General features: G+C 43.5%; 1 protein-coding gene across 1 annotated transcript in view; it reads left to right on the top strand.

Moving 5' to 3' along the window:
* The first annotated feature begins 7331 nt into the window (after positions 1-7331).
* Positions 7332-15054, top strand: part of LOC310792852 (uncharacterized protein) — an 18367-nt gene continuing 10644 nt past the window's right edge. Inside the window, exons 1-7 of the mRNA XM_083654614.1 lie at positions 7332-7453; positions 9780-9938; positions 10020-10123; positions 10276-10390; positions 10528-10644; positions 11229-11290; positions 13760-13912. Coding sequence (XP_083510740.1) covers positions 7381-7453; positions 9780-9938; positions 10020-10123; positions 10276-10390; positions 10528-10644; positions 11229-11290; positions 13760-13912 — 783 coding nt within the window. The 5' untranslated portion in view covers positions 7332-7380. The remainder of the gene's footprint in view (positions 7454-9779; positions 9939-10019; positions 10124-10275; positions 10391-10527; positions 10645-11228; positions 11291-13759; positions 13913-15054) is intronic.

The following is a 15054-nucleotide window of genomic DNA, read 5'->3' as shown; positions in this document are numbered from 1 at the left end:
TGGGGGTAGGACTAAATAAGTACAGTGTACTTCATCCTACTCCTTTTCGGACCTTGCTGTCACGTATTCTGATTATTATTATTATTATTTTTTTTTGTTTTGTTTTGTTTTCTTTTGTTTTCACTTATAAATATATATATTTTGTAACATTGATACTACTTGTGTATATATATATATTACTATTTCTTTTTTTTGAAAGTCCGAAATAAAGCTTTCATTCATTCATTCATTCATTCATTCTCTCTGCAAACCAACCTTTGGGTCTTTGATAGACATCACAAATACACATCGATTTCAGTACACCACTAATAACAGAACCATGTTGGAGGTTTAAAATCTTTTACTAAATGTTCTAAGTTAAACCGTTGAGCTCCAGACACAGGATTCTTTACTCTGAGTCAGCGGCAGGGCTGTTCATGATCAGCGGTCCATAGGAAACCACAGTCTTTGGATCACTGATCTCCTGTACCTCCTGTCCGCCCGTAGTCTCTCTCTCTGTAGACACATATGCAAACACAGTCAGATACGAGTACACAATCAGCGGGTGATTCTGCAAATTACAAATTAACCCCTTACTTTTTCTGAACAGACACTGCCGGCCGCATGCACTGCTGCTTCCCGCACACACAGTAGTGCTGCAGTGGATGTATATCTGTGCAGGGAAAACAGCGTTGGTAAAGACCGAGGCACTAGTTTAACGTCAATGGTTCCCACTGCTGCACCTAGTCATTACCTGCTGCGAGCCAACAACGGGTGTCGACACTTTTTCGTCTTCAACGGGTCTCAATCCTCTGGGATGTGCGGCTTTCTGTCCTGGGTCACTACCACCAGTTCCTGCATCCACAAAGGTAAACATCTGGAAGTAGAAACGGGCGAAGTGGCTTGCGCAGAGGGGAGGGGGGAAATCAGCCTGATTCACTGCAACAATGGCGCTCAGGTATTTGTCGTCCCTGTATGGACACCTGGAAGAAGAGCACATAAAGCATACATAATGACAAACTGAAACTTTTCAATTTTAGTTTACCTAATATTTTACCTCGATCCAACATCTGAGTATAGCTCTATTTGGGTTTAATGTGTATTTTTTCCCATTGGTTTTATTTTCTGATAGAAGACCTGATAAAGACTGACAGTAGAGCTATATGAGAATTCAACTTAAATTTTAAAGTTCCACAGAAGCAACTTTACTTAATTGTAGCAGATTTTAAAATGATTCATATTAATATTATAATATGATCTAATGTATTAATGTACATGATTAGTTGTTGTGTAATTTAAACTATAGTAAGAAGAAGAAGGATCGTTTGTTCAAGAAGGGTCCAGGTTTAGCCTGAAAAGGTGTGTTTTTAGTGTTGCCTTCGCCCCATTTAGCCCTGCCCCGATGGTCTCTTGGTGCTGCAGCTTGATTGGCTGTCTTGCTCTCTTTCCGTTTTGCATTGGTCTATTTTGAATATGGCCCCTCCTCTCGTCGTTCATCGTTGTCTGTGACGCCAGTAGATGCCAGTTATCCCAGCATGCTTTTTCAGTGATTCACAGCCCCTACACACCACAGCGATGGTATTCCGTCGCTTGAATTGGTCGATTTCAAATTGGCCCCTCCTCTTGTCGCTGTCATCCGCCACCAGGTATCCCAGCATGCTTTGCAAGGCGACCCAATACAAAATGAATGTGCAGCATGTGACTCCCAGCGTCTACACGTGCTGTGGTGTGTAGGGGCTGTGACAGCCCCTACACACCACAGTGAATTTTTTCATGTGAAGATGCTGTGAGTCGCTGCTGCCCATTCATTTTGGATTGGATACATTGCTCATCGCCTTGCAAAGCATACTGGGATACCTGGCGGCGGACGACAGCAACAAGAGGAGGGGCCAATTTGAAATCGACCAATTCAAGACGGAAAGACAGCAAGCGGCAGCACCAAGCGACCAGGTACGCGAATACATGTGAATACCGTCGCTGTGGTGTTTAGGGGCCGTGATTCTGCCATCCTGACAGAACCTGACCATAAATTACAGATAGGGAGGGTAGTCTGGGGCCGTTAGTGAGGCTTCGGGACCTGGGGGTGTGACCAATGTGCAATGGCAGGAACCGGATACGTGTGCACCAGGAAAATCTTCTGTGTAGCTAACGTCAGTTAGCTAGAGCCTGATAACAGGAGGTGACGAAAAAGTTACATAGTACATAAGACAAAACGTTGATGCAATATGGCATCGCCGCCACAGTCAGCCTCGACGCTGGAGGAGCAGGGGGCTGTTAACTTTGCGTCTGTGTTTCAACGGAGGAATGATAAAAATGTGGCACATATCCAGTTCACATATTCTGGTTCTAGGGCGGAAAGACGCCGAGAGGTGTAATTAAAAAATGATGGGGGCCAGCCTCAGGAAGAGCCTGGTGACGTGAGGTTAAGCGAGGGGGATTTTTCACACTAATAAGATTGACTTCTTTTATTGTAATAGGCCTATGCCATTTCAATATTTAAATCCTGTTTGCAGCTTGACACTGAAAGTAGCCAGAAGAGGGAATTAAGCGTTTTCATTGTTCAGTATCTCCAGTGAGCAGACATGCTTTGACCAAAACGTTGACCAAACATTGACCAAAACATTGACCAAAACGTAACATGCTTTAATAGGCTTCATCGGACAGTACAATTTGGTATTTTAGTTACCCCCCAATCAGAAGGTCCCACTGTGGTGTGGAGTGAGGGACGGGCCCAATGGTTGCCCAGCAGCGGCCCAGAAGCAGGTGGAGATCTGGATCTGTTCTGCCCATGAGCTGAACCTCCACATACACCCGGTCCCTCAGGATCTTGGCAACGGGATAGTCTGCATCCGTGTAGACGCTGGTATAGGCCGCATCCACTGTGACAGGAGAAATAGTTAATATTATAGTCAACATTATGAAATGACATGCAAGCACTGGAGCACGACCAGACCGACCCACACTTACCTTCATTACAACCCTTTGCAAGGCATACCCCATTGGCCAATCTCAGCTCGACTCGCAGGGGACCGGTGTCAACAATGAGTATGTTATTGTCTCGTCTTATTACCTCCACTTTGACAAATGCCACACCGAGGCCAATGTAATGGCCCTCGAAGATCAATCTGAAAACAGAGAAGTGTGGCGTGAGGTTCCTTCGTCAGCGTCATTATTAGCTGCACGCAGCTAACGTTCACCACGCTTTAGCTGCCACATTTTATGCCCCAAGAGGCTGAAATTTGGCATGGAGGTCAAGCATGTGTGTGTGTGTGTGTGTGTGTGTGTGTGTGTGTGTGTGTGTGTGTGAACTGTGAAGGTATGTGTTGTGTTCATGCCAATTGGATAAAAGGGGGCGGTCGAAATGCAGGGTGGCAGAGGCAGGGTAGGGTGGCCTGCCCCTGCCTTTTGGAAATCTGCATATGTGGTCACAGCTATTGCAAATTCGCCCTTGTTTTGACATTGAAACAGTCTGAATGAAGGATCACTTACTCAAAGATGCTGTCCCTTGTGATTCTACCGAGGGGCCCGACTAACACTTCATACGTGGCTGACATCCTGTTTGTATAGATTATAGTACCAGGTCCTTCCTGCAAAAGGCAACATGCCATTGAGTCATCATTTTTAAGAGTCATTTCTATTCCTGTGAAAATGGAGAAAAATCCAAGTCTCTACATCCGTCTAAACATGGCTTGATACAACTGAAAATAGTTCACTTTACTAATGCTAGATTGGAAAGGATCTATCCAAGCACTGATCCATCATGCCCCCAATGTAGAGGCCAGCAAGCGGACCTAATGCACATGTTCTGGCTGCGTCCGAATCTTTCCACCTTCTGGATAAGTATTATTCAAGGCTTTGAGTCAGATGTTTGAAACTCAAATTGACCCTGACCTAATCCGTGCCTCCTTAATCTGTGCCCTCTTTGGGTTAACTCCAAGTGAGTCCCGTGCCTCCTTACCACATAAAGCCTACCTGGTCATAGCTTTCACCACGCTCCTTGCGAGACGTTTGATTCTTTTAAAGTGGAAACACCGCACTCTTCCATCCTTCCCTCACTGGGTCAGAGATACCATGTATTTCTTAAAGCTAGAAAAAATTAAATATACGATCAGAGGCTCCACTCAAACCTATGGAGCCCCTTCCTAAAATTGTACGACTCTTTGCAGGAACCCCTAGATGAAGAGTAAGTCTAGAATAGGGAATAGGGAATCCTGTTACAGTAGTGAGCATTCTTCCATAACCCCCCCCTTTCCCCCCTTTCTTTCTTTTTCTTTCTTTCTTTCTTTCTTTCTTTCTTTCTTTCTTTCTTTCTTTCTTTCTTTCTTTCTTTCTTTCTTTCTTTCAGTACAAGTGTCTTTCCTTCGTCTACATGTACTTTGGAACCTGTAATCCTATGGGTGGGGTGGTAGGGAACAGGGAATTAAATGTATACCTTTCCCTATGCATCTCCAACACAAGAAGACATTAACCTTTCCCTATGTGATGTTTAATACTTTGTTGTATTTGAAAGAAGAACAAGTTTTGTACTCTATTCCCCAAGTGGGATGAAAACATGGAAAATCAATATTTACAAAAAAAAAGAAAAAGAAAAGTCTTACCAGAACAACGGAGCCACAGGCGGTAACAGGGAACTGGTAGATAACGAAGGCTGAATTAGAGTCAATAGGAGTGCAGCCTGTACCATCTTCATTCAGTCTGATTGACAATATGTCAAGGTCGGGCACGGTGGCATCTTTGGCCACCACCACAATGAAGTAGGCATCACTGGTAACCTGGACAGTCACTGGGAGCAAAAGAAAACAGGCATTGATAGGTTGAAAAGCTAATATTGTTCCTCAAAGTAAAAATCAAATCAAAATTACTCTATAGCCTACTTGTAATTATCAATGATGAATTTCATCAAAAAAAGTTTAACAAAGTTTAAGAAACCCATTACTGAAGATATCGATTTCATACATCTTTGTGCTTAAGGACGGTGACATCTTGGCCTCATCAGTTACTAGAGTACTATGAGCATGTTAAGGACAGAAAATAGTGGAAAGTTCCCCAAAGTAGTTTTGATGTAGCCTACCGGTATCTGTAGCTATAACATAACTCACATATTTATCAAACACATGCAGTAAGTTTGTTTTGAAGAAAAATATCTTGTTTAAAGTCTTGTGATCCATCCAAAGGTTTTTGTTTAATTTTCTTACTTCAAGTCAGCCTTAATTTTTAATGATGAAATTACAGTGGCGTACGTGGACAACTGACAACTTTAAAGATCGATAATTCAAAGATAAAACACTTAATAACTTGACATGTATTTATACTTGAAAAAGAAAATCATAGCAAATACTTCAATACTGAAAGAAAATAATAAAAAGATGGCAGAGGAATGTGTCTTGTACCAGAGTCTTATCCTGTCAAGATAATTCTGCTTTTATCAATCAAAACAATCAGAGATCCCAGCTGCTGGAACAAGTTACCACAAGTTATCTTCTTTTAAAAGTAAGGAACTTTTGATTATAGCCTGTATATTGGATTGTTATATTATTGTTACAACTTTAACACTCAATGCGTGTTGTTATCTTTGTTTTTATTCATACTTCATATTTGATTACTCTTATTGCAGTATTGTTCTATTATTTTTTGTTATTCATCTTCAGTTGTTTTTTATTGCTATTTTACTTATTATTACTATTGATTTTTCATTTTATGTGCACAATCAATTGCTTGTGCATGAAATGTGCTATATAAATAATGTTTGAGTTGACAGTAACTTTATATCCAGTTAATTATTTAAGTTAAGTTAATTTTCTATTTAAAGAGCAACAGTAGCCTCATCAAATGCTCACCCATCTTCCCATAGAAGCACTGGCGACCATCGAAGCAGCAGTTTATGCTCCCGCATGTGACAGCATCGATACCAGGCAATCCACAATCGATCCTCACGCTCGCTGGTACGTCACAGATGAGAGGGTCATGTATGGGCGGTGATGTATGGGGGGCGAGATGGGTGGAAGTCTGAGGAGCAGCTACAGGGAACTTAACTGACGCCTGAGGTTCAGATATAACCGGGCGAGGCTTCAGAGGCCGGATCACGGCAGCATGCTGAGGAGTCTGACGGACCTTCGTTGGTGGTCGAGGCTTGCCAGGCTTGACAGGTTCAGGATCCTGGTTCCACAAACGAGCTTCAACCAAAGTCCCAGCCAAGAACCCTAGCAGTGCTAGGGTCATAAAACAGGTGGAACTCCAGTGTTTTGCCATAGCCTCAGAGCGATCTGACCAGGGAAGTCCACAAGAACCACTGGTGTGTGTTGTCACTTTTATATGTGGTTATAGACTTGATCTTTTGAAAACCCCACCTCCAAGGTGAAGTACCTCTTCCAATCACACCTGTCTATCATTCAAATAGCCACTCAAAACCATTGGGGGCGTATCCTGTGAAGTTTTATACAGTCTTCAGTTGGACAATTTGATTGATTTTGGCAACTTATACCAAGATCAGTTTTACAGGTGGGACAAGGGGATGAGAATGACGTGTCCTATCAGATAGATCAGCTCAATGGGGTGGTTGCTGGTTTGACAAATTCAACATTTGGGTCACAAAAACCTTTACAAGGGGCTTTGTGACCTTATTTGTCACCAAATGTTTATTTTGGGAGGGCACAGTGTACAGGACTTCTCTGACATGGTTTAGTTTGTACTTTGTTTTGCGCGTATAACTAAACAGTCAAAGGTTCAGGTGACACTTAGGCCTGCAGACAAGCAAGAAGACACATGACATTTTACCTTTCCCTATGTATCTACAACACAAGAAGACATTTGAGCTTTCCTTATGCATCTGCAACCCAACACACACGCGCGCGCGCACACGCACACGCACACACACACACACACACACACACACACACACACACACACACACACACACACACACACACACACACACACACACACACATTCTTTACCTTAGGTCTAATTCAATTTTTCTTCTAATTTATTCCTGTTTTACCTCATTGATTGATCTTTCCCATTTGTCAGTCCTTTATCTCTCTTGAATCAAGAGTCTTGATTGCAAAGCACTTTGTACTTTGTTTCGTAAAGTGATGTAGCCTATCTTATCACCATACCTCAGTTTTCCTGGGACATGCTAGTATACGCATTTTCTCAGGAAATCGACTTTTCTAGTAGTCTAGCCAAATCAGAATCAGCATCAGAAAACACGAGATTGGCATACACTTCCCACAATTCCAATCGGTCTAATCCGTGAATCCAGTGCGGTCGCTGCTTCGCAGCAGAGGAGAAACAGAAGCGCTGCGAGACTCGAGAGAGAGAGAGAGAGAGACAGAGAGAGAGAGAGAGAGAGAGAGAGAGACAGAGAGAGAGACAGAGACAGAGACAGAGAGAGAGGCAGATATGTCTCTGTCCGCCGCCGACAGCACAGACACAACAACCAGCCGGAGGAGAAGGCCGGCTGCCGACACTCAAGGTGAGCAGAAGTCGTGCTAAAGACGGACACTTTTTTATGTGACGAGCCGAGTCGACCATGTTGTTTCAGCGCTATAAATAAACACTCCATCTTGCAGCGTGCTATCCTGTAACAACAACTAGGCTGTACCATTCTGACAATGTAATATTCTGTAACAACTAGCTGTAACACCATCATCAGCATGCAACCAGTTGCGCTGTCATGTCAGTCACTCACGTGGTGCCAGGTGACAGAATAAGATTGTGTGTGTGTGTGTGTGTGTGTGTGTGTGTGTGTGTGTGTGTGTGTGTGTGTGTGTGTGTGTGTGTGTCAGTGTCTGTGTGTATGTGTGTGCGCGCGCGTGCGAGCGAGCGCGTGTGAGTGTATGAGACACACACACACACATATGAGGACACACACACACACACACACACACACACACACACACACACACACACACACACACACACACACACAGTAGCAACAATGACAGCTAAAAATGCATGATCACCAATACCATTTTTTTATTTTTATTTTTTTATTATTAATTTAGCTCTGGTAACTTGATTGGCATTGTAGGCTATTAATTTGATGGTTAGGTTCATCTAGGCTAGATGGGTTTAACTTGACAACATACACATTCTAAATTGCACCTATAAGGGATCAGCCAATCACCAGCATTTTGGTGAATGAATGAATTGATCAATTAAACAAACAGTGTCACTGGGTGGAAACGGGGAACTTTATAATGGGACCATGTGGAGCCAGCCTTGAGTGTCTCACTCTAGCCGGCAGTGCTGTTTATCAAAACCACTTCATTTTAAAAACTGCGACAGTTCACACAAATTTAACACGACATATATATTGTCATTATATCAGACTCTTGAGCTAATTCTGCTCTCACTCAGAATGTAAAAAATATCAGCGATGTGATGAATAGTTTTTGAAATATTAATGTTTATTTGGCACAACTCATAACTGCTGCGTGGTTCCGCATTTCTGGGTGGTTGTGATGTCACGCTGATTCGTCCTATAGCTTACTTCCTGTTGCAGTGTTTTCTAATAGTTGACAGGAAATAAGCTAGCTAGAAATAACCCATACTGTAGGTTTCAAACTTTTCCCTAAGCAACACAATTCTGTGAAAATATCTATATGTTTGTAGGTACTGTCACGTGGTCAAGTTTGGTTCCTATAGATAATATTCTTAGTAATAAACAAAAGACGATATTTGACACATTCCCTTGTTAAGTGTGAGACAACGAGAAATAGAAGGTGAGAAATATAACTGGGTTCAATTCCCGGTAAGAGCCAAAAAAGTCCCTTTCCTCCCTTTATTTATTTATTTATTTATTTATTTTAAGTAGGAGTTAAAAGAGCCACAACTACCCATGAAGGAGCCAGCCACATGTGGCTGTAGAGCCTCGGGTTGAGTATCACTGATCTAGGGCGTCCTCTACCATTTGCTAAATTGCAGTCATGCCTCTAGTTTATCTGATGAACAAATCCAGCTTTTGTCTGTCTGTATTTGGCGGTAATTAATCAGTAATTAGAGACAGCGACTCAGATTCTAGACAGCACAGTCAGCAAACATGTGACCAACAACACAACACAGGTTGATGCATGGATCAGTCACAGCTCCTGCCTTGTTCTTCTCCTCAAGGCAAAGATGTGTTTATATATAACCATGAGAAAATTGACTGGATGTCTTGTTTTCTAGAAATGTAATGAACTGTGTGTAGAATGCTGTGTGGCTGAAAATAAAACCCAACTGCCCTAGTGACAATTCATCGTAAAGAGAAACAATACACTATTGCATTGAGCAACTCCCTAAAAAAAAACACGTTTTGCCACTAAACCTGTGATTTTGATGCATCATTCATTTGCTGATAACATACAAACATTCTTGTACATTGACTGCTATACCAAAATATGACTCACAAGCATGCATGCATGTACTATTGTAAAATCCATCATTACGCTATGCTAGCCTAGCAGCTCGAATAACCACAGAACCCACATTTTCAGTACTACACAATAATAAAGAAATGACACAATGCCCTCCTGGTACTTTTCATTTTAAGAACTGTGTGGAGTGGAGTGACTGTAATAACTCTAGATTCTGCAACATGCCAAGCCACATTTCTGCTAGTTACATGTACTCTCGGCTTCCATATACATATACTGTATATACCTAAATATATATATACACACAGTATATATACATACAGTATATATATACTGTGTATATATATATACTGTGTATATATATATATATATATATATATATATATATATATATATATATATATATATAATGTCTTCTTGCTTGCTGTACTGCTGCTACAGATCCTCCAGGGCAGCAGGATCCTCCAGCAGCTCTGATCTGTGACCCCATGTATGGAGGTCAACAGCAGCTGAATTCAACAGACACCCGCGCTCCTTCACCACCATACCACTCCTTGCTCCCTGTACTATCCACAGCTAAATGCACATCAACACACCCATGTGAGTACAGGGCCTCATTCTCCTTTAGATTCCTCACAGGATATTGTATTTTTTCCCCTGATCGCTCCCTTTCGATTTTAGGTCAAAGCCATCATGCCTGTGAGGAAAGTTGGGAGGAAATTGGCAAAACCACCATCAGAGCAGAGAACGAAGTGGAAGCCAACAAACTAGTCAACAACTACAGGGTAAGAATTTGAACCACCTCAGATGAAGAGTGGTTTGAATAATAGACAGAAAAGCTGACACTACAGTTCAGTCCCTCAGTTGTTTCAATTATTGTGTGTGTGTGTGTGTGTGTGTGTGTGTGTGTGTGTGTGTGTGTGTGTGTGTGTGTCAGTTTGGTTTCAGAAAATGGAAGAGCCATGTGACGGAGCGTCCGTTTGAAGTCCGGTCGGACGTTGTGAAGGAGCTCTACTCCGAACTGAATGTCGTTAAACCACAAACAGGTCCAGGTGTGGCTTAGTGTGTTTGTGTAGCGTGTGAGGTTTGTGTAAAGTGATGTAGAGTTGAAGATAACTTTATCGGATCTCTGGATACTCCCATATGCTCCATCGCTAATCATGTCTCTTGCTTGTCTTCCTGGTGTCAGGCCGTCTCATCACATGTGGAAATATAGTGTATGTGTTTCTCTTCGGCTGGTGGCTCTCTCTGGTGTATCTCCTGGTCAGCGTACTGATGTTCATCACTGTGATTGGGGCACCGTATGGTATGTGGTATGACAGCTTCTGGCTTCAATCAATCATCACAGTGTTGGATCACAATTCACACGATCAACTATTACATCTTTATCGGGGCGTCTGGGTGTAGTGTGTAGAGGTAAATACTAAAAAGCACTCGTCTACCACCGCGGAGACCTGGGTTCAATTCCCAGCAGCAGTACTTCTGGCTTACAGACAAAATCGGCTGTGTCTGTGGGTGGGAACCTGGTGGGGTATGAGTCCTGGTCGGTCGCTGCACTAGCGCCTCCTCTGGTTGGTCAGGGTGCCTGTTCGGGGGGAGGCGAACTGGGGGGAGAGCGTGATCCTCCCACGCTCTACGTCCTGCCGGTGAAACTCGCCGCTGTCAGATGAAAAGAAGCGGCTGACGACTGTACATGTATCGGAGGGAGCATGTGCTAGTCTACGGCTCTCCCCAGATCGGCAGAGGGGTGGAGCAATGAAGGGGAATTGGCCAAGTACAAATAGGGGTGAAAATGGGAGAGGGTGTGGGCGGGACTTCATAAAAAAACAACTATTGCTATCATCATTAAATATTGCACTCGTCCTTTTTCTCTTCCTTCTCTCTCTTCAGGTAAGCTTTGCTGCCAGTTGTCATGGTACTTTCTGTGGCCGTTCGGCACATCGATCCAGGAGGTACGGGACTGTTTGGATCTGGGTTCAGTAGCTCATGTTTGCGCCATTCCTCCCCCTTCTCTCTTTTCCTATTTCTGCTAAGGGAAACTAGGTAGATGCACAATGTCTCTGATTTCCTCATAGTCTCTCAGTATCGTGTGGCTGTGAAAGCAGAAGTCTCGCTTTGTCTGAACACCACAAGCTGCAACAATGACGGTCATTTACAACAGACGGACACAGAATCTCCCCCCAGCAAGCAGCTGCTTACTGTAATACATATCAAAGGTGCAATTGACATTTTGAATAGATCTGAACAAAGTTCAATCCAAATTCTTCAGCTCAATGAAATGTAACTAACCGAGAATCAAGTTATCCAAGTCAGCCCCTGTAAGATTGCTTTTAGTAGAATGCATTCATCGATATAGATGACATGGTGGTCCATGATCGGGGAGGTGAGTCTCTATTCAGAATCAGAATCAGAATCACTTTTATTGCCACAGTATGCAAGTTACATACGAGGAATTTGTCTTAGTGTCTGTATGCAGCGTAGCGGTTACATCAATATACAGGGATAAGAAGTAGGAAGATAACTAACGGCAATCGCAAGGTTGCAAATGCAATCAAATCGAATCAAATCGAGTCAATATATACAATATGTACATGAGTGGTGAAGTGTTCTGTGGATGATAAATATGAATTTACGTTGGATTTACATGAGATTTACAGACTGAGTTAAATATACGTTAAATAGGCAGTGGATTTACATGAATTTACAGTCAGACTTACAGTAGATAAGATTCATGGGGGCTGATTTTTGGGCAGGTGGTTTGTGTATGTTACAGACTACCTAGACTCAGCCCTCAGTCTTAATCCGTTTCACTCCTGTAAGACTGAGAATATTACTATTTAAATCTTTGCATAACGTTAGGTGGCGCTGTTGGAAGCCTTGCATCGGAGAACCAATCATGAGTGCTGTGGGCGGGCCTGCTTTCTGGGGGCAGTTCTCATGCAGAACCGGTGTCTCGCAAAACATAGTCGCATTTGCGGAGAAACATATTAATCACTTAGAAACAAACATAACCTGTTAACACATTGAGTGCCACAGCGCTTCAGTAAAATTGTCTGGAGCCTGTGCCAGATTCACTTCCATTCAGTTGAAAACAGCTATAGAATTTTTTCTATTAGGGCTATATGGACAGGGCTGGACTCTAATGAAACATTGGACACTCCTGCTTCTTTCAAAGAAGAAATTTGGTTTCTAGACAGTTCCATTATGAAATGACAGCCTCTGAAAGAAGAGCACTTTCAAGGGTTTTCTGCTGTCTTTTTTTACTTTTCAAGATAAAGTCACTTTTATGAATACTTTTTGCACTCTAATTTCAAGCACATTCACTGACTCTAGCTAATATTTTCTGATGTAGTGACGTGGTGTAGTTCTGTGCAGCCTGCGTGCCCCACCCCCCTCTCCCCCCCTGAGCTGCAAACTCCTCCCCACACGCACACAGTCTATTTTCGCAGCCTCCGTTTTTGCGCCGGGCGGCTGACGGCGGCTCCCAGGCGGATCCCAGCGCGACAAGGAAATGCCAAACGGGACTGCAGGAAAAGGTTTGGCCGTTCGGCGTCGGGTGCTGCCTTTCTGGCGGGTAATCGTGTGGAGAAACTATATGCAGACAGATAGACAGAGGCAGAGGAGCTCAGTTGTGGGCGCGGATCGCAGCCAACTGTCAGCTGCAGACAGAGCAATCTATATGGCTCTGGCTGCAGCATGCATCGGTTTCTCTTTGATCACGGCTTTCTCCTGCACAAAGTAAAGGATCTGAGCGCCAAGGTTTTAGGGTGGCGCAGCTGCGGTGTAGATTTTTAAGGTAGCGCCGTGTGATCCCTTGAAGGGATTCATGCTCACTGGCTGGGTACGACCTTAAACAGCAGAATTATGGAATAATATGAATTATGATATTGGGACGTCCACAGACGTCCTTGGCACTGAACGTTACTTTTTTTTAGGACGTCCACAGACGTCCTTGGCACTCAATGTGTTAATAGGACATGTTTCATCCGGCCCCGGCGGCTAGAGGTCTTTCCCCCAGCGATAAACCCGACTCCCGAGGCTAATGTTACAGAGCCTGCTGATGACTTCACAGTAGCAAGCGGACCACTTCCGGGTAGGAAGAATTATTGTAAAATAAACCACAGCTATAAATTTTGTTTGGAGCATATCAGCTTCATGCTCTGTGTTAGGACTATGATAAATGGCATTGCCGCTACCAAATAAAATTCTAATAATAAATGTAGGCGTGTCTGCTGCCGGCGGTTTTCGCCGGGCTCGGCGACACAGTTTCTGACAGTGAAATTCCCAGACGTTTGGTGGCCGAGACTACAGACTACCACAATCTGCCAGAGATTTGTCAATGTTGCTCCAATTCCTTGGTACCTGATATAAAACTAATAGGTTACTTAATGCCCATTTAAAGCTGGTGTTTGTTTCTCCAGATAGGAAACACGGGGAGGAGGTGCTGTGCGAGATTCCCCAACTGTGATTGCACCATAGACAGTGTGGAAGATGCCTCTCCGATTCTGCTGCCTTCGCCCACAGAGGTGCCACTACCGGAGATGCCAGATGTTTCTCCACGCACGCCGTACTGGGTAAGTGTCACCAAGACCTTGCCAAGACATGACAATGGTTTTGATATCTAGAAATATAGAGAATAGCCAAGCCGCTCTATATACAGCTCTGGGGAAAATTAAGACCACCCCATATTTTTTGAATATCTGTATTTTTATATGGCGGCGGCTTCCAAGCCTTAACCTGACGCATCCAGATGGTTGGTTTTCACATAACCATCGGGGAAGGAACGAGTCATCAGGAAACCGTTTCATAGGGCAGGCTATCATGGGCTCGCTCTCACTGGCATCACACCAAGGCGCGCCCGAAGATGCCTCATGGGACATTGATTGGTGCGAACCACCGGTGGTTCGGATTCAAGGTGGATTTGTCGTGTGATAGTGATCTCATGATCTCGTGGTCCCGCGCAAATCCAGCTGCCTCGCAAGGTTACCCAAACCTCACTTTGGGACAACCAGCCGCATGTGTTTGCTAAATTCCACCACCAGCACACCTGATTCAGCTTAATTACCTGATTCAGCTTAATGAGATATTGATTAGTTGTTGATTGGGCATGCCCAGATGCACCAAAGCTGTGATAAAGAATTGGGGTTGCTCCACCAAATATTGATTGTTGAGCCCTTCTTCAACAGGCATGTCCAAAGTCCGGCCCGGGGGCCAATTGCGGCCCGTGGACCAATTTGAAGCGTCCCTCGGCTTGTCTCTCAAAATAGACTATAATGTGGCCCTCCACACAGTATTGGTTAACCAAGCAAGTTCACTTTGCATGTTTCTTCATTCACCTAACGATGACAGCACTATCATACAGTTTGTAGACAAGCACCAAGTAGGAACTACGCAGATGGAAGTCATGTTTTCAGATGGTAAACAAAATCCTTAGAGTACAATTGTATTGTATGTGATTTGTTTGGATGCCCCTGTTCTTAAAGGAACACTTCATAATTTTTAACCTTATCTCCATATATTGGTCCTCACACCAGTACACTCTGTGTCCCGGATACGGGCTGTGGGAAGTCCCAAAATTCACTACAAACTACTGCTCTCTTCGTGGATTAGAGTGGTTGTAGTCTCTATGAGTTGGAAATCCCTTCCGATGATATCGTACATTTTGGGACTTTCCACACCCCTTCTCCGAGACACCCCTTCACATGGTGCTGTCACA

This window comes from Poromitra crassiceps (assembly GCF_964638095.1).
Source record: "Poromitra crassiceps genome assembly, chromosome: 18".
Lineage (NCBI taxonomy): Eukaryota > Metazoa > Chordata > Actinopteri > Beryciformes > Melamphaidae > Poromitra > Poromitra crassiceps.
The sequence above is the reverse complement of the archived record's forward strand: the minus strand, read 5'-3'. Positions and strand labels throughout refer to the sequence as shown.